This window comes from Phaethon lepturus, unplaced genomic scaffold, assembly GCF_000687285.1.
Source record: "Phaethon lepturus isolate BGI_N335 unplaced genomic scaffold, ASM68728v1 scaffold1382, whole genome shotgun sequence".
Taxonomy (NCBI): Eukaryota; Metazoa; Chordata; class Aves; order Phaethontiformes; family Phaethontidae; genus Phaethon; species Phaethon lepturus.
In genome coordinates, this window is record NW_010523864.1 from 253,353 (window position 1) to 277,521 (window position 24,169).

Sequence of the window (24,169 nt, forward strand, 5' to 3'; positions counted from 1 at the left end):
CGGAAATCTGTTAGTATTGAAGTTTGTTTAATCAAGGCCCAAGTTGCCTTCAGAAACTTGGAATTAACCAGCCTTTCTATTCTCCCCAATGTAATTTTTTTGTTTAAGATTTTAAATCCAGTCCTGTCAAGATTACTAACGCTGAAAGTAATCACAGGTCAAGCAAATTCACCTTCTTTTGTTTTAAGCGTTCAACACTTTGTATTATGAGAGGTGAGGTTAGCTCATTCTGCCACAGGACCTCTCTCCTCCAGCTTCAGGGTTTATATCTTTCTTTCATTTACCACAGCATCGATTTTTAAAATTTTTTCTTAAACCCAGGAATCCCTTCTGGTGCTCTTTGTTGACACCATGCAGGTACTCTTAGTAAATCACAAAGTATCTTGTGACATTTACCCAAAGAAACACAGAGGAGCTTAGATTTGAGAAGACCTTCTTTTGTTGTTCTTCCTGACGGTAGGTTCTAGGAAATTATTTCAAACCCATCAAGAAATGGAAAGCAAAGAATCTTACTGTAACGTTGATAATTGCTGAAAAAAACACTGCCTCGTGTCCTCTTTTCTTGCTTTGCTATGCAAAAAACGAACGTAGTTTTTCCCAAGAATGATATTTGTAGAGACATCGCTTTCAGCCATCTCTGCCGCCAGGCATTACGAGCTGGATATCTGCCTGTCTGCAGGTGTTACCTTAACACCTCACGTTCTGTAAGAGGCGTCGGGTTCCTGCCTGGCGAGGCCCTCCAGCCCGCCCTTTGCGGTATGTACTCTTTGCTGGATCCCAGGAGTTCTACACGGTCTCGACGCTGTGAGTGCAAGACATACTTCAGGTTAATGTGGCCTCTGCTAGGATCTGGACTCTGTACAAGTAAAATAATTGAGGGAGGGACAGCTGCTCTTCCTTGGGAGCAAGCTGCATATACCATGATGGCTGAAAGTCTCTAGTCATGATCACTGAGACTTTGTGTGCTCCAGAAAAGGACCACATGGACCTAGTGTAGATGAGAAGATGGGGTAGGAAGCAGGGCAGCTGTCTGCCCTCATACTGTCTCATTCATTTATTTTGAACCAGCAGTAAATGAAATATTTAACTTTTCTAATTGAAGCTTTTAATCAGATTTTGCTCACATTTAAATATTTGCATATGATGAAGCTTTATTGCACCTCTTCATTACAGAGGTTTGGGCTAATGCATTTGGATTTTAGACAACTCTGTAAAGCCCAAGAAGAGAAAACCTGGCATTGTTTTTAACTAGCTTTTGACATAATTTGTTTTTGAGTAATTTTCAAAAAAAACTCTATGTTTTAGGTTAGATTGGCCCTTGGACTGATCCTCAGCAGAAACTGATAATTAACTGACCGTACAGTATTTCTGTATTTACAAATATAAGCATGTTGTTATGTCCATTTGCTCATAAGTAAAACTGAAAGAAAAATATATTATCTCCTTTAATGTGATTTTGTTTGCTTAATTCTGTGTTGCTGCAGTGAATGTGACCCTCTGTGTATACAATACATGAAGCAAGTGCTGTTTGGCATGCAAAACTGCTAGCAGTATGGAAAACTTTGCCCTTCTTTCTTAGAAGAGAAGAATTAATTTGTGTATCCTAAGGAATAAGGATTTTTTAAATTGCACCTCCTGGCTCAGCATGCCAGACTTTCCTGTGGAAGATGTACACTGTGGGACCAGGCCCCAGCGTAATTCATTTTTTATTTTAACAGCTGTTTTTTAAACTTGTCGTTTTGCAAAACAAACAAAATCAGATTATGAAGATCCTTCTAGATCCTTTTAAATTCAATTTCTCACCTGCCATACAGTCAAACCTGCCTCTCTCTGTGACATTTCGCAGGAAATTATGTTTTAAAATACATGAGAAAGCAGCATACCATCCCTACCCTCTATCCTGTAACTCTTTCGTGTGACAATCATTTTCTTGATAAATTGTGAGACTCTTATCTGCACTGCCGTTGTTATCACTGACTTGAATGGGAATCATTGCAGGCGCTTGGTGCCGAGTTGTGAGGCCAGGGCTCCAGATGTGGCTGCTCACGCTGAATCTGATCACCTCCAGCTCAGCCAGCACTCCCAGTTTGCTGTGGTCAGGTGTGGAAGGGGGCTCATGTTGCAATAGCCAGGTTACCTGTTAGAATAGATGCTATGGGTATGGTTTTACATTGGTTACAAGCAGGCAGGTAACAGCTCTTCCAACAAAAAGCACATTTGTGCAAAGCTGACTCTTCAAAAGGACTTAAACTAAATTTGGGTTGGAGAAGCAGGTTTAGTTTAGACCAATGATTTGTGTTTGGTAAAAGGGCTCTTGAACTGTTTACCACTTATCCAGTCATGGCCAAAAGGAAACAGGGTGCTTGAAACAGTGGTTGTGTAGTACATTGCTTTATGCAATACAAAGTTGGATTTGAAATTAATTTGTGCAAGAGTGAACGTAGGGCCAAATTTGGAAAGGCCTCTCTGTTATGAAAATGTGATTGATCTGTAGTTGAATAAATATCACTGCTGGAAGGTACTTGAATATCAGATTGATTTAATCTGAAAATTATTGAGAATAAACAGCTGAAGTCCATCAGGATAGGAATGCAGATTATTCTATTTTGATATTTAGCTGTTTTTTTTGTGAGGAAGTTCTTGAAGTAATGTAATGAGATTTGTTGAACTGATCATTCTTTCACCTGAAATACTTTGAAACTGGGAGAAACATTAATACGCTTATCAGAGTTCAGAATTGGGCAAGCCTCTATGAATACATTTTATGTATTGTTTATATCTCTTCTTTATGCATTTAGTTTCCCTTAAAAAAATGCCCAAACACAAGATAAAGAGCCAAATATGAAGTTGAAGCTTTTCGTTTTATACGTTCCTTTTGATAGTTTCTGTTTAAAAAAAGCACGTGTAGTTTACTGACACTTATTTTCTTTCAATGACTTAGATGTTCTGCATTTTAAAATGGACAATTTCATATTTCAGCAATAGATGTATTGCCACTAGTACTAACTTACGAATTTATGAAAGTATGTATTACATCTATATTTTAACATTATTGCAGTGGATACTACCCAGTTTTTGAAAATGTGCTTATTTAGATTTTAAGGAACTGAATCATGATAAAATCCCTGTACGTGCACATGGCGTACCCTAGGAATTTGTTACGCTTATTGCTCTCAGGAGTGTCTAATCAGGTAATGATGGCACCTAACTTCACTTTAGTCATGGTATCTCTCAAAATACGGAGAAAAGCTGGTAATGGCAATTATCATTCATCTCCTCACTACACAGCTCCCAGAATTCAAAGGCCCTTCTTTGATAGTTAGAAAGGAAAAACAAAATTGATTATTTTAAACGTCTCTGCAAAAGATACTGCTCTCTTCGCAGTACTGTTTCAAGTGCAATGTCAACTATGACTAACAGTAACTCTGCAGGGAGTGCAGTGATCTTGGGTTTCATATGTAAATTTATGCAAAGGGCTTCTGCAGGCCTAGCATGTGTTGTTCTCCTCAAACATCACAAGGCACTTCATGCTACTAGATGTGGCAAAGGGAAGAGAGATTCCCTCTGTATCACACAGCAAGAGGAAAGCCTGCAGAGTGTGTGTAAGCAAACAAGAGACCCGTGATCCTTTTGAAAGTCAGTAGAACTATAAATTCTGCTGCAACAAAGTTCTGCCATTTCCATTGATTACTTTTAATGGAGCTCCTACTTTGGAGGATACAAGGGTGTTCTTTATGAGTCTACATATGCTCTGAAAGGATAAAATTAATAACCTAGAAATAATATAATTTTAGGATACTCTTCATCTTGATCAAAATCATCATTGAGAAAATGAGGATAAGAGGTAAAAAAATTCTATCTTAATATCTTTTAAGTTTCTGAGTATGCAATGGCCCACATACCTGTTCATTTAGCAGCACAGACATCTCATCCATATTGTTTTCCACTTCCCAATATATTTGTTTCTCCTCCACTTTCTAATAGTGATAGACTTTTGGTCGCTGATCACATGAAAGAGGCATCTGTGTGCCTCTGCCCATCTGTAACAAATATCCCTTCTGCCGAAAACTTCTGAGGACTGTCTGGTTGTTCCCTTGGCTCTGGTTGTTTGCATTAACAGCACTCGCCCCTCAGTCTGCGCTTCTCCGCGTGCATCTCTCTCCTTTGCATCTCCCACCAGGACTTGCTGTCTCCAACTGTGTGCTTCCCAGTAGCTGCAGACAGTCCTCATGTTATAGCTGAAGCTCGTCAGGTCCCAGGATGTACCAGCAGTAATTGCAAACTATTTAATCTTGGACCATAATTTGAAGAACCCTACATTTTTACAGCACTTCTGTTGTGATGAGCTAACATTCTTTCACCTTCGTTACAGTAAGTGATCAGTATGTCCGTGTTCTGGACTGCAGCATCATGTGAAAGAGGAAAGCGTTGATGCAGAATTCCCCTATTACGTTTGTAAAGTGTTTTTTGACTTACCACATTCGTTATGAACCTTAGCTGCTGGGGCTGAAGGAGTGAGAGCCAGCAAAAGAATTGGAGCTGGGACAGGAATGATCCCTGCTTCCCCCAGGCATAAAACAGCAGTTATCCTGAGGCGTCTCCTTTGAACTGATAGGTAAAGGTAGGTGCTGATATTGCCATGTAAGTGGGAGTAAGAGAGAGCTTGAAATGGATTCTTGTAGATTTGAATCCCTATTGTTTTTTAATAATAGCTGTTGTACTGCCTGTTTGTTCAAATGCTCACAGTGCACGTAGAGCTGGATTAGAGGAGGGTGCTTTTGTCCCAGAGCATGCACAGGCAATATACTCTCAAAACATGCACATTCAACCATAATATTAAGGGATTACAATAGATCAGTAAACACAGTAGATATGGCAAAAATAGCCAAATCCTTACAGCAAATTGTACCAGTTCTACACAGTGCAAAATTAGGAGTTATCCACTGAGAACTACTAATAAAGTTGGAGGGTTCTTCTATAGGAACCAGCAGTGAAGCTTTGAGAGATGATTCTTTCTGCACCAATATCTTGGATTCACCTCACCTCCAGAAGAGCTGGCGTCCTTCCAGTTCATGTCTATTCAAAGCTGTAAAAAATGTCACAGGGAGTGAGGACCAGACCCCAGTTGCTTGAGCTCTGGGTGTTCAGTTGTCTTGTAAACATAAATGATCCTTTGTTACTTTGATTGTGATGAAGAAGTTGAAACTATAAAAAGAAAAAGCCAGTAAAAAAGCAGATGGGAAAACACTGGCGCTTGCAGTGAGTAACCCTTAATGACCCCTTTTTGCCCACTCTTCCTGAAAATAATTAGTAAAAATAGGCCATGGCACTTTCAAAGTGGTAATCCGTGTAGCTCTGTATTTTTGCTGGGCTAAGTCTTTCTAAAAAGATTCTATTTTCATTTGAAACTGGGATGATTTAAGCCTGATATTTTAAAAATGGGTGGTGATTGATTAGTCATCAGTCTAATAATGGACTACATCTGCATTTTTTCCTCCATCTTTATCATGCTTTACATAATTCATTTGGCTTAATTGCACGTTAAATTTTTTTTCCCTGTAACACCACCCCTGCTTGGATTCTCTTGAGATCCCTCTGCCCTTGCTCGCTGCTGCTCAGAAAGCCCAATTCCACCCCGCGGGATGGGGTGGCACAGGGATGGGACTCTGTCTGCCATGCGTGTGTGCCCCCTGTTGTTTTTTCTGAGTGTAGTTAGTTTTTGCATTATAACAAGGCTTGAGGTAATAATTCTTATCAGGTTTCTGATGTGCTTCATGCTGTAAATGTGGGAGGTAATGATCCCTTCTCTTAAAAATATTCACTTTAATGCATATAAAATGGTGGTTGAGTTAAATGACTAGGATGTGTCCCACAGGGAGCATCTTAGAGATCGCAGATTATTTGAGTCTGTCTCAGTTTGAGGTAGCTGGAGCTATTCCTCATGTGGCCACTTTGTCTACGGGCAGTTAATGCAAGGAGTTTCCACTACGCCTTATGTACGCAGAAGAAACACCTTTTACTTAGTTCGGAGACTGGTAATAAGACTGGTAAGACCAGTAACAAGCTTATCAGCCCTTTGTTATGCCAGAGGTCAACTAGATTCCCAACAGTAATGGAAAGGGAAAACAATTATCAAGCTTCTTTCTAGTTAGTAAGGGGCCTAGAGCTTGAATCTGTTTCCACTGAAGTTGATGAAAATCTCAGTCTAGTCATCCTAGGAGTCCCTTAAAATACACTTCATACAGGAGCTACATCTGTTTTGAAGACAAAAGACTTGCAGATTGGTAAACTTGATTGATTTGATATGAACTTGTCACAGGGAAAATGATTTGCCTGTTCACTCGCTATTTTGCCTTTTTAAAAACATTTGCAAAAGGTCACGAAAACTACTGACTTGCCTTTGGAATTAAGCTTTGAAGCGGGTACTCCTGGGAGGAGATTATTGGAGTCTAAGTTAGATAAAGCTACTTGTTGCAGTTCATATATTATTGAACTTTCAGCAATAAATCCAGAGGTGTGTTCATAAGCATGGGACATAATGATTCAGATTTTTATCCTTATCGCTGATATGAAACAGCAATTTTCAGGAAATACTTGCCTAAAGTGTACCTGGTGATTAGTCCCATTTAAAAAAAAAAATTAAAGAAGGAAACGAATTTTTTAAAATTCCTGGAAATTACATAAATTTGTTAATTCCTGATGTTATCATTATTTGTGTTACAGTGGTTTGCAAGTTGCGAGTGGGATTATGATATATATGGAGCTGAGCATAGCCATGTTAATGGGCGGTCTTCTGTGCTATAAAGATGTTCATTAAGTTGGCAGGGAAGGTAAGGACTGGAGGGTGGAACTGTAAAGGCAATTAAAGGACTTGCAAAGTCCTTTAAGTGAAGCCTGGAACAGAACCAGTCTTTGAATCCAGACTAATTGAATCCTTGTATAAATTCTTTAATTACTTCAGTGTGCACACACAAAAAAAGTACTAACTTGATTACATAGAATAGGAAGCAAGTCTTACCAGTTTTATGAATCGTTCTACATGCTCTTTGATTAGAGGAAGTAATAGAACTGAGCTGTGGCTCAGCATAAAATGTAGTGTAAATGAAAATCAGTACCACGGGAATCTGCTTTTGCACATTTTCTCCTTGGATCTCATTGTCTCCTCCTTTTACATGTAGGCAAATCAGTCAAGCCCTCATGGTCTAGCTTGCAGTTCAGTAAAATATGTCATCAAAAGACATCGTAAAAAAGACTTCAAATGTGGCAAAACAGAAGGGAGAAAATTAAGAGCAAGGCAGAGGGCTCTTCCATGAATAACTAAAATAGTAACTGTAAAAGGAATGAAAAAGCCAAAAGCTCATAGGAGAATTCAAAGTGATTCCGCTTTAAAGTTTTTGAAAATGGCCCCTGGCCAGATGCAAATGAGTTCGTTTAACATAGGACTTACCGGTTTCTTTTTCTTTGAATGGCATGTAACATCAAATTATCCTTAAGCTTTATTACATTCCTGGTTTATTCCTTCCTATTGAAAAGTTGTTATCCCACATCTCCAGCTCACTTGGTTTAGAATAGGTATGTAATAGCGATGATATCAAGTGAAAAAGTGGCGAAATGTAATAGCTGGCTCATTAACAAAATCCTTTTGGTGTGTTTTTAATGTAGCAGCTGCCTAGGTATCAGTAATAATTAATGCATTTAATAATAAGTTTGTGGACAGAGTATGCTGTCCACAGCATACTCTGTCCACAAACTTATTATTAAATGCATTAATTATTACTGATAAAGTAATAATTAATGCATTTATTTAAATATTTATTGCTGATAAAGTTTGCATGTGTTGACATGTTCCCATCAGAACCCTATGTTTTCTTTCTTCTGTTTGCAGATGAGGTCTGCTGCCTTTTCATGGAAATCAGGCGAAATAATGCTACTGTGTGTTGCACTTTATGCACAGTGTGTTTATACCGGGCATCTGGGAGGAGATTGGTTAAAAGTCTGCAGGCTTTTGTCAGCAAGAACCGGTTGTTGTTGCTACTAAGATAGCCTGTAAACCCTTTGGAACAGGACCATCTTCTCTAGCTTGTTTACACAGCACCTAGCCTGTGGAGTGGTGCTCCCAGACCAGGTTTCTCCATCACTGCTTCTGTTCAGATCGTATCTGCAAGGATCAGGGGGGCTCATCCTTCTTGATGTGGCCACAAATCACCTTGTGAAAGAGTTTAAATAACAAGTTAGGGTGGTTTGATATATCTGGTGCCTACGAACGATTTGATTCTGTAAATCCCTGCGGTAGAGGAGGTTCATTGTGTTCATTCACAAGGAGGATCCTTGTGTTTCCTACGGATCTGTGGTAGAAATGGGAGAAAATAAATATGGCGGAGATTAAGATGGCAAGATTGAAAGACGATGGGGTATGGATGTTCTCTTGTGGTGTGCCAGCTACTGTAGCAAAATAAATTCATAGAAAGAAGAACCTGTAATAAAGGTAGATCTGGTTTGTTTTTCCTCATAATTATGCAACTAGTAATGATCCCTAATCAGGGCCAGTCAAAGGTCAAAGTCAGCTCTACAGTTGCAGTCTCTTTGCAGCAGGGACTGTCCCTGATCAATGTTTGCTATCAATCAACTATTTCAGTGAAGCATTCTTGGTGCTATTATGATCTGTTAGCTGAACCATGCTGTTACTTGAGAGAAAGGTCGTATTGAAAATCCACAGACACAGCTGTTGATGACATAAGGAGGAGTCACAGAGCACCCACTGGAGCGTCTGCTGTAACTGCACTGCATGGGTTATGTGCAGTCTTACCCACATGGGCTGTCCATTGATCTAGTTCAAAACTGCGGAGTTACCAAAGCTGCAATTAAGGACCATTTATTGAACTGAAGTACACTGAACACATACAAAGTTTGAAGACAGGCATATTCTAAAAGAAAACAAAACCACGACCCCCCAAAAAGGTATTATTTACTAAAATGCTTTTATGGATAGAAAAAAAAAAATCGGGAGTAACATGCAAGAATATGTCAAAGTCATATTAGAGGTTATGAAATAATGGGTATAAATAACTAATGATACTAGTGATTTCCTATGTGGACTGTTGATAGTGATGGACATAATCGTTGCAGAAGAATATGAAGAGAGGGAGGATGGTGAGGTGTGGAGAGCTGGTCCAGAAGCCGAGCACTTACAGTGAGGAATGGAGGGATCTTTCTACACGTATATACTCAGTTCCTCTTCCCTTTACAGCAGTGATAGATAATGACCTAAGGAAAGGAGACGTCCCTTGATTGTGTGTGTCCCACTCCATAGTTGCTGCTGCGTTCCCGCTTCACTGAAACCTCTGCTCAGCTGAGATACGCATCTTTCACCTCTTTCAGACTCAGGTTACAGGGATCTCAGAATAGGCTTCCAAAATTGGTGATCAATTTTGCAAGAGTTGCTTTATAAAAGTCAGTGATGGGTACATTCATAGTTAATCCAGATTCCGTGCTATCTGAAAAGGGTGGGGAGGACAGAAGGAAGAGCTTTAGCTGTTTAGCCCAGAAAATAGAGGGGGAATATGAATGATACTGTAAGTGAAATGCATCAGGGACAGGGAAGAAGGGAGGAGTATTTGTGCAAAAAACTCCTTGTATTTAACTTAAAGGATATAGACTGCATGTGAACAAGTACTTTTAAACTCTCATTTTATAGTTACGGGCTGAAAGATTTGTAAATGCAAGAACAGGCAGGTCCTAGATCAGCATCGGGGGGAACTGTTACCAATCTGGAATTAATTACTTTTATCACAGCAAGCATATGAAAGCATTGCTTGTAAGAGTAAGGGACTGTATTTGTTGACTTTTCCAATCTCATATCCATGATAATGCCTTTTTTTTTTCCCACTAAAAATTTGCGTTATTGAGATCGAGTGCAAGCCATACAAGAATTTGGAGAGTAGCTGTTGTATTTGGGCTTTTTTTATTGTTTGTTTCCCAAATGGCCTGCTTGACCGCATTGTTTGTATAGGCTGAACTTCATGAAAGGAGCCAGATGAAATGGAAGAGAATCAGGTGGGTACAGCTGGCAAGATAGTTAAAGAAATAGCTTTTCCATAATGCTCAGCACCACTGTCGAGGTGGGATGTAGTTACGGTTACTGAGCTTTTTTTGCAGAAGAGTGAGTGCCGAGAGCTTATACATTGACAGCTGAATTCTCCAAGCAATGATTACTTGGTTTCTCGGTGTTATTCTGTATTAGTCCCTGTAACAAGCCAGAATGGAGTTTTGATGTTTTAGATCTCCAAATGAACCTGAAGATTTCATTATACTTACACTGTGGTAGTCCTTTGCAGGCCATTACTTTCTACTTGAGAAGGTAATGGATATTATTCAGATCTTAATTTCTCTGTTTGCTAGATACCTGCAAGAAAATGTGTGGAGTTATTATTTACAGGAAAGACATAAAAGTTAACTTAATATTAAAAAAGTAATGATTACAGTATCTAACCCATGTTTTACCTGATTCTCAGCTCCATACCATTGTGATTCTCCTTCGAAACAATATCCTTTAATCTAATCTAATCTTACACTCTTGCATAAATTGGAAAAGACATTGACTTTGATAACTCTGCGTGCACACCAGCTGAGCTGGTTTTCAGATTTTGGAGGTTAAAATGGGAAGTAAATGTTTCTGCATTAGCAGCTGGGGGTTTCTTTCTGTTATGGTGGCAGGAATTAGCTAAACAAAGTAATGTTTGGGCATCCTTTACCTGCCTTCTTTGAGTTTTGCATTTGTTCATATGCTACATGTTCAAAATACTTATGCCACTTCATTAGTTGTAGTTTGTTTTTTCTTTCAAATTAATATTGAAGACAGGCATGGGGCAGACATGGTCCTGCTATCTTTCCTTGTATAGGTAGTCCCTGCATGCTTCTGGCTCACTGAAATGAGTGAGGTTGTCCTTAGCATGGCTATTAATGAATGTACAGCGATGGAGGAGTGTCTGTTCTGCTCTAGTCATACGCTTCACATGGAAAACATGAGTAGACAAATTAAAAGTCAGGGCTAAAGGACCATTCCTGTGTCTCTGAGAGAAGAAAAGGTATGATCACAAGCCATGTGATGGGGGGGATTCTGGTATCAGAACTCAAAATAATCCTTTTTCTCTTTTTTACTTATGGTTTCTCCTGAACTGTTCTCTTTAAAAGTCATATTGTATTGTTGCTACTTGAGCCAACATAGTTGTTAAGAGGCTGTTACAAACTCACATATAGTAACTTGCATTTATTTAAATACGTACAGTTACTATGTCTGGCATCAGTGGGTATCCAGCCCTGTGTCATATGCTTTCTTCTTTGCAGAAGTACGCAAGTGATGCCTTTATTTTGTTTCCAACTTTGGCAGGGTGATACAATTGCTTCCTGTGACTCCTCCGGCGTGATGAAGCTCTGGGACATTCGGAAGGTGGTCCCTATTTTATCTGTAGATGCAGGCCCACGTCCTGCCAACCAGGTCATCTTTGATCACTCCGGTAGGATTCTAAAACAACTTCTTCTCCCTAAGATGTGGTTTATTTTGAAATCTCTCTAATCTCTCTCGGGTTCTGCAGCCAGATAGCATGTGTGAGACAGCATAGATGTGTTAATTTTAAAGAGGAGATGCCTGATTGTGCCAATGATCAATACACTTGTTTTCTATGGACGAGATTGGCAAATTGGACTAATGGTCCATTTATATGAAATGAAAAACATGCAATAACAAAAAGTTCAATTAGTTACAAAAATATTACATAAAATACAGAACTGATTGCTGGGCATAAAAAACTTTGTGAGATTGCCTATGTTCCGGTGATGTTTATTCTCCGTTACTGTTTGTTCTTTTATTTGCTAATTCTGTAGTTGCATTTCATAACCAATCTTCCTAAGTTCTCTTACAATTGCCTCAGAACTTCATTGTGTTGACAGGACTGCTTACTATGCACAAAGAATTGAAGTAACCAGTTATCTGTCATCATCAGCCGTGTATTACCATGTCAGCAATACTGTGAGTGAATGTGCATTTTCATTTGAAGAGGGGCTGTTGTAAAACATTTTTTCTTGTTTTAAAACCAATATTAATCTTCAGTTCCAAAACACAAACAAGCATTCATGTTGCAGCACGGAATTAGATCCTAACTTAGGAAATTGTTGTTACTCAAAGGTAGTACAATATGACATGATATAATACAATAATATATAATGTTATAGATATAGGCATACTGAAAAATATTTACACATTTGCATTATATGTTATGTGCATAAAATATAATGCTTCAATAGAATATGGGAGATAATTAAGGAATCATTAAACAAAAATAATAGTATGATATGTTGTCATAATGACCCACATACTGTGGAACACAGTATCAATATATTGAGTCACGTATATTGGCAGAGAACTTTGCCATCAAATTCTGTATTATTTGTATAGTGATTTCACAGATCTCTCTGCTGTACCATTAGATAAGGTATTTTCATTTCCAAGGGGAAAAAAATGCATTTGACACTGTCCATTTTTGGCAGCTTCCCAAAGACAAATTGAACCACTATTCCATTTATGTCTGCAGTTTGGAGTAAGAGCTCATTTTTTGTGCGGGAGGATTTGAATAAGTTTTGCATTTTTGTTTCTGGAGTATAATGTTGTGTCATTCACAAAGGAATCGTATTCCTGAAATATACAGTAGCACCATTTCTGGCCAGATGGAAGCTTTCCAGTAGAAAGGTTATCAGCTTCAGGTAATCTAAATGGGCAAATTTTTCCATCATTTGGATAAAATCCAAAATTTTCTCTGCAGGAGTAACCACCCAACAGAGATATCAAATTGGGATGGATGATCACAGCGAGGCATAATGCAACAGGATGCAATCGCGTCTAGCTAGAGATAGGAAAGTATCTAGCTGAAAGAGACTATTGCAGTTCCTGTTGTTCGGAGAGAGAGAGCGCCGACGTCACCTACCTGGGGACGGAGGGCACGGCGTACCGGGCACTGCCCACGGGCACAGCCTGAAAAGGCAACGCCTGTTCTGAACAGGTACCTTGCAGAAATACAAGCATACTAGCATCTAGTTGTTATGGAGCGGTTTTTAATTTACTCGACGAGTGGCTGGAAGGAATGCATTTTCTGCGCTGCATCCGGGGGGATGCTGCGGTATCATTTAGCGAACGTGGGCTTGCTTGGGTGCAGCTGGTTTGGTGACTGCTAGCAATGCAGCGCGGGACCCAGTCTGGGATGAGTATCGCTGGCACCCTGGGTTTCTGGGTGTTTACCTCACGCTGACACCATGTCGTCGTCGGGTTTTTTTGCTAATACCAGAGTTGTCAAGCTAGCTAAACCAGACTTAGCCTGAATAATCCTAAAATGGCCCCTTCGTACATCAGTGAGAGAGGCTGAATGATGTGCTCGTCTGCAACAGCAGAGGGCTAGGTAAAATGATCCAGCGTGTTCCTGTACTGCTTGTCTAAACAGTAATTCATGGATTTGGTCAATCTAAACTATTCAGTCAGTCATTCCAGTGGAGTTAACTAAAAATAATAACCGTATTGAAATAAGTCAAACAGCCAGAATACTCCAAAAACAAATGGTGATGGAAGAATATATCCCATGTTCAACAGCCTGTAGTGCATGGGACATCTATCTCATTTGGGACCTCTGTCTGTGGAGAAGCTTGGGTGGATTTTTCTGACCTTATCAAGGCGTGACTTAATTTCCAGCTGTATCCCTCAGTCTCTCCTGGTGATGTTATACCACCTAGTGTAAATATTTGACTGCATTGATAGTCATAGACACTGGAAACAAATTGTTCAGCATCTTACAGGTGGATTTAATTACTAGATTAGAGAACTATGGTTGAGCAGGTTTTTTTCTTCTGCTCAGTAATTATTTAAATTACAGCTAATAATGATAGAAGGGGTTTATGAAAAGTTTGGCGGTATCAGCAAACGAGATTGAGGTCAGAGATAGTAAGGCCCCAAGTAATAGAAGATTTTTATTTGGTTTTCCTTTGTGTTCTTTTCAAGTAATTGTCATTGCAAGTGCAATGTAGACAAACACATCTTACCTTTTGCTCTTCAGTGGTACTGTCTTTTGTCGGTATGACGTGCACTGGATGGGAGTTGCTTAACAAAGAGCTAGTACCAAGAATGACTTCGTAAGTTACTGAGATTCTTCTGATGGCATTATTGGGGATGGCCCTTACTAACTCTGGGGATCCGAATGCTATTTATGACATAAATACTTGACCGTAAAGCCATTTTGTCCTTTATCAGAGCCACACTCGGATCTTAAATAAGTTAATTTAAAAATCTTGTGTGTAAATCTTTCTGCTTTAGTTCCACTCTGCCTTAGCTTTTCTTTAGCTCAGCCTAGAGGTGGACTTTTCAATATGGCATACTTGTGAATGAGGATAAATTAATTACATGATTAATTACCATTGCACTTTATGTGGATTTTCTTTTTTGCCCAGCCTTTCTGAAACTATCTTATGGTATTGCAATGAGAGGTGGTGATGGAGCTGGCTGGGACTCAGCCCCCTGGGGGAATGATCTTCAATACTATGCTTGGTACCAGAAATACAAAGGAACACGTCCTTTGAATTCTGCATGCTGTGAATGGCCTCAGAGGGGAACTAACTGTCATTGCTGTGCAAGATGGACCATAATGTAACCAATTTTTTAACTAAATTCGCTTTTATTTTTTCATATGCAAGTTAACCAGCATGTCCATGTGCTTATATTTTTGTGTAGCATTCATGAATCCCTTAAACACCCTCTTGTCATCACCTTTCGTCTTTCCAGTTGCTGTTTAGAAAATGTACTTGATACAGTTAATCACAACACAGCGCTTGTGTATGTAAGAGTTAGAGAAGCTGTAGAGGATTGTAGTTCATATGCTACGACACTTATTTATTATCATAATGCATTAAAACAAACAAACAAACCAAGCAAACCCCGCTACCAGAGCAACAGTCCAAAATCAATAGCAGTTACAATAATGCCAAGGGAAAGCAAACAATATTTGGAAAAATACGCCGCTATATTTTGAGATCTGGAGATGCAATGAGGTGTTATCATTTAACCTGCTCCCATCCAAGCTGGGCAACGTTACTCTCAGAGTTGAAGAGGTGTGAAGGGTATGTGATTCTTCTTCCAGAGCACAAATAAAGAGCCTTACAATGCCTCTCAGTATCTCAAAGGGCAATATGTACCTATCTTATTTAGAGGTAGAGTATATTAAGAGATTGTAAGGGTTGTAAATTAATGTGGAAGCTGAGAAATGCCAGGATCAAAAGTACCTTGTGATAGAAGTGGTTTATTTTAGGAGATAGGGATTCTGCGGGTGCAGGAGACACATTGTTTTACGAAGTGACTGTTCAACAAATGGTACTCTGTCAGCCGTGGTGGGGTCAGGGTAACTTCTCAGCGTTGCTGTCTAAAATCAAGCTTAATTTGCTTAATTACACATTGCATAACATTACACAGGACCGTTACCATGAGACAGCCATTAATCCAATGAGTGACAATTGTTTGCTGTCAGGTCTGGAGTTGTTTTTGGTGTACTATAGTGGTCTAAAGAATTTGTTTCTTTATATTACCCACCCTTTACTGAATACAGAATTATTGACAGGATTTTCTGGGATGCTATTGCTGAAGCATTTTCAGTATTTGCACTTTACATTATTTGGGCTATTACTGCTGATATTAAAGCCGCAGGTGATCCACGCAGGCCTCGAGGGATGGAGGCACAGAGATTGTTAGATTTTCTGCTGATAACGAGTCTTCAGGTAAAGTTCCAGAATTGCAGTTTTCAGATTCCTTATCTGGTAACAATTTCTGTGCTCAGAACAGAACTGGCAGAAATAGTCCTGGTAAATTGAGGGAAAAAGTTCAGGAGTATAAATTGTATTTTTAAATGTATATGTGCATAGTTGAGTCTATATTCTATTTCTTAAAGGAAACCTAAATAATACTGATTTATTATATGGCAGTCTCGTTTATTTAGAGACTTGATCTTGCAGTGAGGTGCCCAATCAATTTTCTCTTTGATTTCCTCAATTTCGGTTGGTATATCGGCTGCAAAAGCAACCTGGTATTGAGGTGCCAGGTGTCTGTCTTTTCTCCTCCTTTTCTTCACATTTTTCATTGATTTCGTACCGCTTAAGTGGCACCGAGTAGATAAAGCTTCATCTTGACCAGGTGGGGGATTTTTCTGTGATGGAAGACGCTCTCCTTTGCTGGGAAGCTGTACAGTGGATTTTGCAATTGGCGGCTGGATGTGGGGCGAGCAGGGGATGCACCTGCACCGCTCTGATCTCCGGAGGCGCCTGTGTCCAGGTATCAAGAGAACCAGAGCAGGACAAGGTCTTGACTCTTTACCTCACTCTTCTTGCAGTTTCTGAAGCTTGCTTTTAGTATTTGTCTCCCTCTTGCTTACAGTTAAAGTCATGCTTGGTGGGAGAAAAATCCTCTAGTGCAGGATTTACCATGATAATCTTCTGAGCGGCATCTGATTTTGTCCGTATAGTGCAATTATGTGCCGACATTAATGTGTGTTTTTCCCTATGACCCCCATTTCTGACTAAAAAGCTTTTTTCATTACAACACTTTATTGCTCTGTGTTCTTTAATCTCCAAGGCAGATTACTTGATAACACCAATTGATTCCTCAGGGTGCTTTTCCCCTTGTGGTTCAATGCCTGAGTCCCTACCTCAATTGTGACTATGTATACGCTGTCACAGGCAATACAGTCTCAACTTGGGAAATTTTTACTTAACTTTAAGTTATTGCCAATTAACAAAAACTTCTTATTACTGAGTCTGGGTATTGAGAAAAAAAGAAAACATGAAGAATTAAACAAGCGCTGAAGTAAATGATGTTCTTCCCCCTTTCCCAGTCCCGGCTTAAGCAAAACATCTCTCCTCCCCTCCTTCCTAGTCCCTGCTTGCCTTGTTTTCTCTGCGGGATGTGCTCCATCATACCAATTCTTTTGGTGCAGCAACAGGTAATGTGGGAGGTTGGGGTTGTGTGTGTAATGGCTTCTGTCTGCCGCTCCTCTGTGCTTCTTACTGCGCCAGGCTGTCGCCTCTTCACTGTAGGTCACCCATTGGCCACAGTTGTCCCTGACCCAACGTGGGTGTATATCCATGCATGAACTGATGGGGCACTCATGTAAACTAAGCGGGGGGTTACGTGTAAATTAACTGGGTGTCAGTGCATAAACTGATGGAGCACACATGCATGAACTGATGGGGCATTCATGCATAAGATAATTGGGCGCTCATGCATGAATTAATTGGGCACTCATGCATGCATTGATGGGGCACTCATGCATGAACATGGTAAACTCTGTGCGTTGATGCCGAATATGCAAAGAGAGCTTGATATATAGATAGATTGAAATAGATATAGGTATAATTCTTTGGATTTGTCCTGGCATTTGCTCTTTCACACAGAGCTCAGACAACTCCCAGTTCTGGTTATTAATCAGTTTGGACTCGCCACAGTGCTATAGCTCCACCTAACAGGGCGGCAAGGTGGTCAAGCGGTGTTTTTAGAACAGATCTTTCAATTTCCTTTGAAACATTTGCTCTTTACTTAGAAAATCGAGACTAGATCTTCCTTATTTTTTGCTGCCTGCTCTGCTTCTCATTCAGGCTTTTCTCCAGTCTATTCATAAAGCATAAGCTACAATCTTGTACATCACTGTTCCTCTCCTTTCTGCCATCATGAATTGTGTAATGTCTGTCCCATCAGAATCCTTTTCTTCGCTATGGATTCAGCACTGTAAGATCAGTGTGTTTTCACGGCATCTTTTCTATACAAACTAAGGATTCACATGTTCTGTTTCTTTGAGATATAATTGATCCACATTCTTACAAGTTTTGCTTGATGAGCACAAATGCAGCCACTCACATCTCTTAGTTCTCTGTTCTTTATTTGGTGATCAGCTTTTTTAGTTTGTCTTCGCTTTCTTGGCTTCGGCTCGTCTCCAAGTGCTGTGTCAGTGCTCTGCGTCCGAGCACTGTTCTTGTGCGTGCCTCCTCTGCCAGGCCAACGCAGGGGACACTTGTGCAGAAACTGGGCCAAGCAGCAATCAGTCAGGAAAAACTCTTCTTCCTTCCTTCCAAAGTGGGATAGGGCTAAACGCCAAAGTCAGGCCTTTCACTTCACACTGGCAAGTTGCAAGCAGTGGTGAGTCTTCATTTCTCCTTTGTCTTGTCCATCTCGCTGTCTTTTCTTGTTACTCCAAACTTGAGTTTCCCTTTACAAAACTTTTCATAACAAAGGAATCATCAATCAACAATCAGACAAGGATTACAGGGAGAATGAAAGACACTTTTAAAGTCTGTGATATGTGTTTGGTCCATGTCTGAATGTGCATCCCTACTTTAAACTGATCTGTGGGAAATAAACTTTCAGGTCCACCATTTGTTAACCAAGCTGTTTTTATACAAGCAAAAGACTTTCAAAAATTATACCTTGGCTAGAGGGAATGGTGGTGGGCTGGTTCACCGCACCCATACTAGAAGAAAGGTTTTGTGCTTTGTCCTTGAAGCTGAAATCCCTGCTTTGGCAGAGCTTTGTAATAAGCAAACGCTGTTGCCCCAACTGCGTGCTCTTAGCCAATGCACCAATATTGATGTGTTGTCCCCAGGTAGCCTGCCCAGCCTGCATGTTTGAACTGATGAATCCATTAGTGGGCTCCCTGGAGAGATTCTCATGTGGTCTGAGTTGGTTTACACAACCCATGACCTATTTTCTAGTCCTGATCGTGCTGGTTGGTCTTGGAAGTCAGATTGGCAACACGTCCGTGTCAGCCCTCTTTCTCTGAGGAGCGCTTACAACATCTGTTGACCATCCTTAATGATTCCTGTGGTCAGCATGGGAGTGAAAGGATGTGCTGGAAGACTACATTATTCAACAGTAATTTCTCATTTTGTAATTCTCACTTCTCCCCTCAGTGCTGCTGTATTTAATTTCTCTCGATCTCAACATTTGTTTTCCTGACCATAAAATTCTCTAATTTGGAGGCAGTAAGTTCCATAGATTGGAACTTCCACAAATATGAGCTGATTGACAGATCATCTTGTCTCCTTGTTTCATTGGGTTATGAAACTGCCACTCTCCTTATTTCTGACTGTTGCAGTTTTTCAAAAGGGAAAAAGTTGGTCATGAATTTTTCCCCTTTGTTCATCAGGAGTAGAGTTGTGCCACGCAGTATTTCTGTTGTGTCATGACCGTTTTTCAATATGAGCAAACTCCACAATATTTAAATATGCTGGAAAGAAAAGAAAAGGGATTCTTAAAATATATGACTTTATTTTCAGTACACACATAATTTAAAATGCATGAAATATTTGTCTTTTGGAAAGGAAAGGGAGGTGGCTTGGAAACCCCTTATTTTACATTTTTTGTCCTAGCTGCCGGATAGTATTTTGTCTCTGGCTGTGTTTTCTTTGCTGAGCTAATGAGGGTGGGGATTGTGTACTACTGCAGGCAATTGCTATGAGCGCTGAGCACTTTGAAGAGATTAGCCCCATTGATATTCCCTTCATCTTTGTTAGAGAGGAATTCTTCCTTCCCTGGAGTGCCAGAAGATGGACAGCTATTTAATAGAGCCAGCCTTTTTCAAGTAGATACTGTAGTACTAAATATTCCTATCTCACTTGCCTGCATATACCCAGCCTAAAACCAGTGTTCTGGAAGCCAGGGTTGTGCCTCGTTAGAGCAATATATTGTCCTGTTAGGGTTATTTGAGGGACCCCAGATTGAATGGATTGTTATCTGACTGGTTAAATGTTATCCTTCAAGGAGAAGCAACAGTTTTAGCTGCTCAGGCAGTGAGCCGAAACATGGTGATGAGCAAATTGTTTGTTCCAAAAGTGAATGAAGAGAATGTCCACAAGATTTTTGCCATCCTTGTATTAAACTAACAGAAGGTGAAAATTGGAGCTTTATGCATCCCAAGTGGGGCATAATTGATCAAAATTTTGATTCTCCAAGCAGCTATCCACAAACTGAATTAAAATGGTTTGCACCAGGTTGGTTTTTTTCTAATCTTATTTACACTAGGCACAAGTCTTAAAATAATAATGTATTCAACATCTCATCTCTAGCATGTACTGCTTTTGTAACTTTACTAGGTTCATGCATTCTATTTTGTATTTATTGTTTGTATTAATTCCAGCTTACAGAGTGCTACAATTAGCAAATTCCCACTTTGAATGTATTTACAGCGATTGAACGAGAACTCCTTTCTTTCACTTAAATTGCACAGCTCTACCTCCAGCCTGGCTTAGGTACAAGAGCTTCATCTCCTGACTAACTTATGCCTGCAGACAGTCAGGGAGTAAGGACCTCTCAAGGTCATCACAGCCTTTCTTCCATGAAAGCTCCTCTTAAATATTGACAGCTATCCAGGCCTTGTGTTTTGAGTAAAGCATCTGTATTGTATATAAATAAATTAATCAATACTGCATTCATCATTCATATCCTGTAATAAAAGAAAGGGATTTTTGAAATAAGGTATTATATTGATCTAGTGTTTGTGTGTACTTTCTATGTGTGAAACGTGCAAGAGAGAACAGCCATGATCACCTCTGCCAAGGACTGGATAGGTCAGGGAATCTGTAAGGGGACAACGATTTGCATCTTCGTCACTGTTGAAATGAAATATATAATTCATTCATCTCATTTTCATGTTACATGGCACTAACCAAGAGTCATTAGTTAACTGGGAGCTTGGTGGACCGATCCAGAATTGTGTTGGGAGCGTAGAACATATGCTTATGAAAAGAAGAAATTAGGTGGTTTTGCTTAAGGGAAGCAAATACTTAGAGAGAAGGAGACGGAGGCCATTGGGATTGGATGCTTTGGAGAAAAAAGTAATTCTTGTGACAACCTAAGTAACTCAGGTATGTTGTTTTAAACTTAAGGATAATTTAGGTAATTTTGTTCTACTTACCCACCATTCTTCTCCGTTTCAAGAAGCCAAGGTCATATTTTGAATGAACACTTTGAACGCTTTCATGTAAGAAAAACTTCAAAACAATCTGTAAACAGTACTTAGCTTTCCACTTTTGCGAGTAAAAGCTATGCCAGTCTAAGTTGAGTTGGAATAACACACTTTCAGTAACTCAAAACCTATGTTTTTATCAAACTTGCTATTTTTCCAATATTCATTTTTAAAAGTAACTGAACTCTTAAAAGAAAATTGTTCACCTCTGGATACCTGTATTGTGATTACCAAGAAAGTTTTGATTCCTTGAGCAGCTCTTCCACTTGGTAAATGAAATATATTCATGAGATAGCTCTTTTCAGAGCTTGGGAAGTGGCATCTCTTTTCAAGAAAGGGATCATCTTTAAGTTACAAGTATGCTGTCCTTAGCTTTTTTTAAATTTTTATTTTATTGACAAATTGTCACAGGAGCTAAAATGCGTAATCATCAATAGCAAGTGATCCATGGGGCTATGCAAAATAAATTGATTAACAATATGATCTCCATACAGATGTCTTAGGAGTGCTTGTTATTTTTTATGAACCAATCTAGGAGTCTTGCTTGCGTTTCATGGGCCAGATGGAAAAAGGTGAGTGAGACAAAGTTCAGGGCATCTCTGCAGTTATTCCGTTGCTGCTAGCAGTCAGAAGTGGCTGAAATGGTGGTCTAATGTACACAGAAAGGCATCGTATTTGCTGAAAAGGAAAAAATGCTCCTACCACCGTTATCTGCCAGCCTCTTTTTGTCAAGCCTGCATGCCAACAAAACAAACCTATTGGCTTGAAATGAATTTCAAGCCTGAGACAAATCCCCTTTGTCATGAAAGCATGATCTTCATTTCTTTGTTTTTAATGTTGTTCCACTAGTAAGAAAATAATGATTTAGATGCCTTTGAGGCATTTAAGTTACGCTTATGCAGAACTATTCCTCAGAGAAAATTGGATGCAATTTTAGGATTATATAACGAACCGGGGAGAGAGAGTGCAAAACTTGCATATTCACTTTTTCCAGGTGGATATTCACCAGGAAGTTTTCAAACTTCTTGTAAATACTGCTTGTCCTTTTGTAAAGGCTCACACCAGCAAGCACATGCTCATTTCCTGGGCAGAAAGACATTTCATGTACTGAGACTTTTGGGCAGCAAAATTAAGTATTTTAATTCTCTTTCTGTGGCAAAGTACTATGCATGATGGTGAATGGGAAATTAAGGAGGAAAAGAAATTCTATAAACAGCCTCCAAAGCCTGACTTGGATATTTGAACTGTTTGTTTGTTTTGTTTTTTCCTCTGGAATGAACTTTATTTCTTTGCCTGTCTTTCAGCTTGTGAAAATATCTTTTATGTAGAGCTGTTATCTGTCTATCTGGGGAGTAGGGTAAAATCTACTTATCTGTACTCTTTCGTCTCTAAAGTAAATTGAGTGGAAAAAGGAAGTATCTTATTTAAACCCCGCCCCCCCTTTTTTTTTCCCCTTCTAGAATAAAGCAAAAGAGGGAGTGGTGGTGAAGACGGAAAGTTCTTTTAATGTTGGATTCATGTCAAACATCATTCCGCTTTTCACATTTTATATTGTAAATGAACATGTGTGGAATAGCTCAGTGATCCTGCCTGGAAACACAGAATAGCAAAAATGGAGTGTTTCTGGGTCATAGAATCATAGAGTAGTTTGGGTTGGAAGGGACCTTTCAAGGCCATCTAGTCCAACCCCCCTGCAGTGAGCAGGGACATCTTCAACCAGAGCAGGGTGCTCAGAGCCCCATCCAACCTGACCTGGGATGTTTCCAGGGATGGGGCATCTCCCACCTCTCTGGGCAACCTGGGCCAGGGTTTCACCACCCTCCCCGTGAAAAATTTCTTCCTTAGATCTAGTCTAAATCTCCCCTCTTTTAGTTTAAAACCGTTACCCCTTGTCCTGTCGCTACAGGCCCTGCTAAAAAGTCTATCCCCATCTTTCTTCTAAGCCCTCTTTAAGTACTGGCAGGCTGCAGTAAGGTCTCCCCAGAGCCTTCTCTTGTCCAGGTCATAGCAAACGTCTGTTTTGCCAATATCCCGTCTCTGGCAGCAGGCAGGAGGTGATGCTTAGGGAAAATAGATAAAACCAGAGTGAGTAAACAGTGAGGTCTCTCTGCTACTCTTCTCCAGTGCCCTGTGGATCAGGAGCTCCCAGGGCTGAGGGACCCATTCACTTTATCTGGTGTTAACGGATCTCTTCTCTGTTAAACTTGTCTGACCTTTTGTTTTGGAACTTCTATATATTTCAGCTTCCAACAGATGCCGTAGCAATGATGAAGTACTTCCCTGCCTTTGCTTTAAATCTCTTAATGATACATTCTGATTCTCATACTGTGGGAATTATTGAATAATTGTTCCTTGTTCAACCTCTTCACGCTGACACATCTTCCCCTACTCTCTTCGCAGAGCTGAAGAGTCCGTGTCGATTTAATCTGCTGTATACATAAGCCATTCCTCATACTTCTTCATTTGTTGCCCTTCTGTAAATCCTATTTCAGGCACATTCTTTTAGAAACGGACGAGAGGGACGAGGTCTGTATGATCTTTTTAAGATGTGCTTAAATCATGGTTTTAAATACAGGCCTAATGAGGCTTCCTGGTTTTGTTCTCCAGCTTTTTCCCCCACACACACAATAAATCTTGACATTATATCAAGCTGATTTTTTCAAAAAAGTATCCATGGTGGCTGTGAGATCTCTGTTCTGAATGACAAAGGATAGTTGACAGTCCGTTGTTAGATTTGTATAATTATGGATATTTTTGTTCATTTAAGTAATTTGTGTTTCTCAGAATTCAGTTTCATCTGCCACTTTATTACTTAATCCAGTAGCATCGTGAGACTCTTCAGTGAGTCTCTGAAATGTGCTGTCATCTTGAAAAACGTGAATAATTTTATCCTATCAGTGAATGTCACCTCAATGTTCACCTTCCCACCCTTTAAAAAAAATATTTATTAATGTGCTGACTAGTACATGTCCCAGAATAGGTGTCACATTCTTCTGGTAATCTGCTGCTGTATTTTCCTGACTATGTCCTATTAGAACGCTGCTTGTTTTTTTTCCCTGTGGTTTCCTGCTATAAAAGCCACAGTAACTCTTGACTATGGTATTACATTTCTCTGTGCGCTAACTAAATCCATTCCT

At 39.7% G+C, this 24,169-nt stretch overlaps 1 protein-coding gene across 1 annotated transcript in view; it reads left to right on the forward strand.

The window, feature by feature from the left end:
* LOC104617020 (sperm-associated antigen 16 protein-like) overlaps window positions 1–24,169 on the forward strand; it is a gene marked incomplete at both ends in the record, with an annotated part of 347,595 nt that overhangs the window by 226,744 nt on the left and 96,682 nt on the right. The window contains one exon of the mRNA XM_010282229.1: window positions 11,387–11,513. Within this exon, the coding sequence (XP_010280531.1) occupies window positions 11,387–11,513 (127 nt within the window). The remainder of the gene's footprint in view (window positions 1–11,386; window positions 11,514–24,169) is intronic.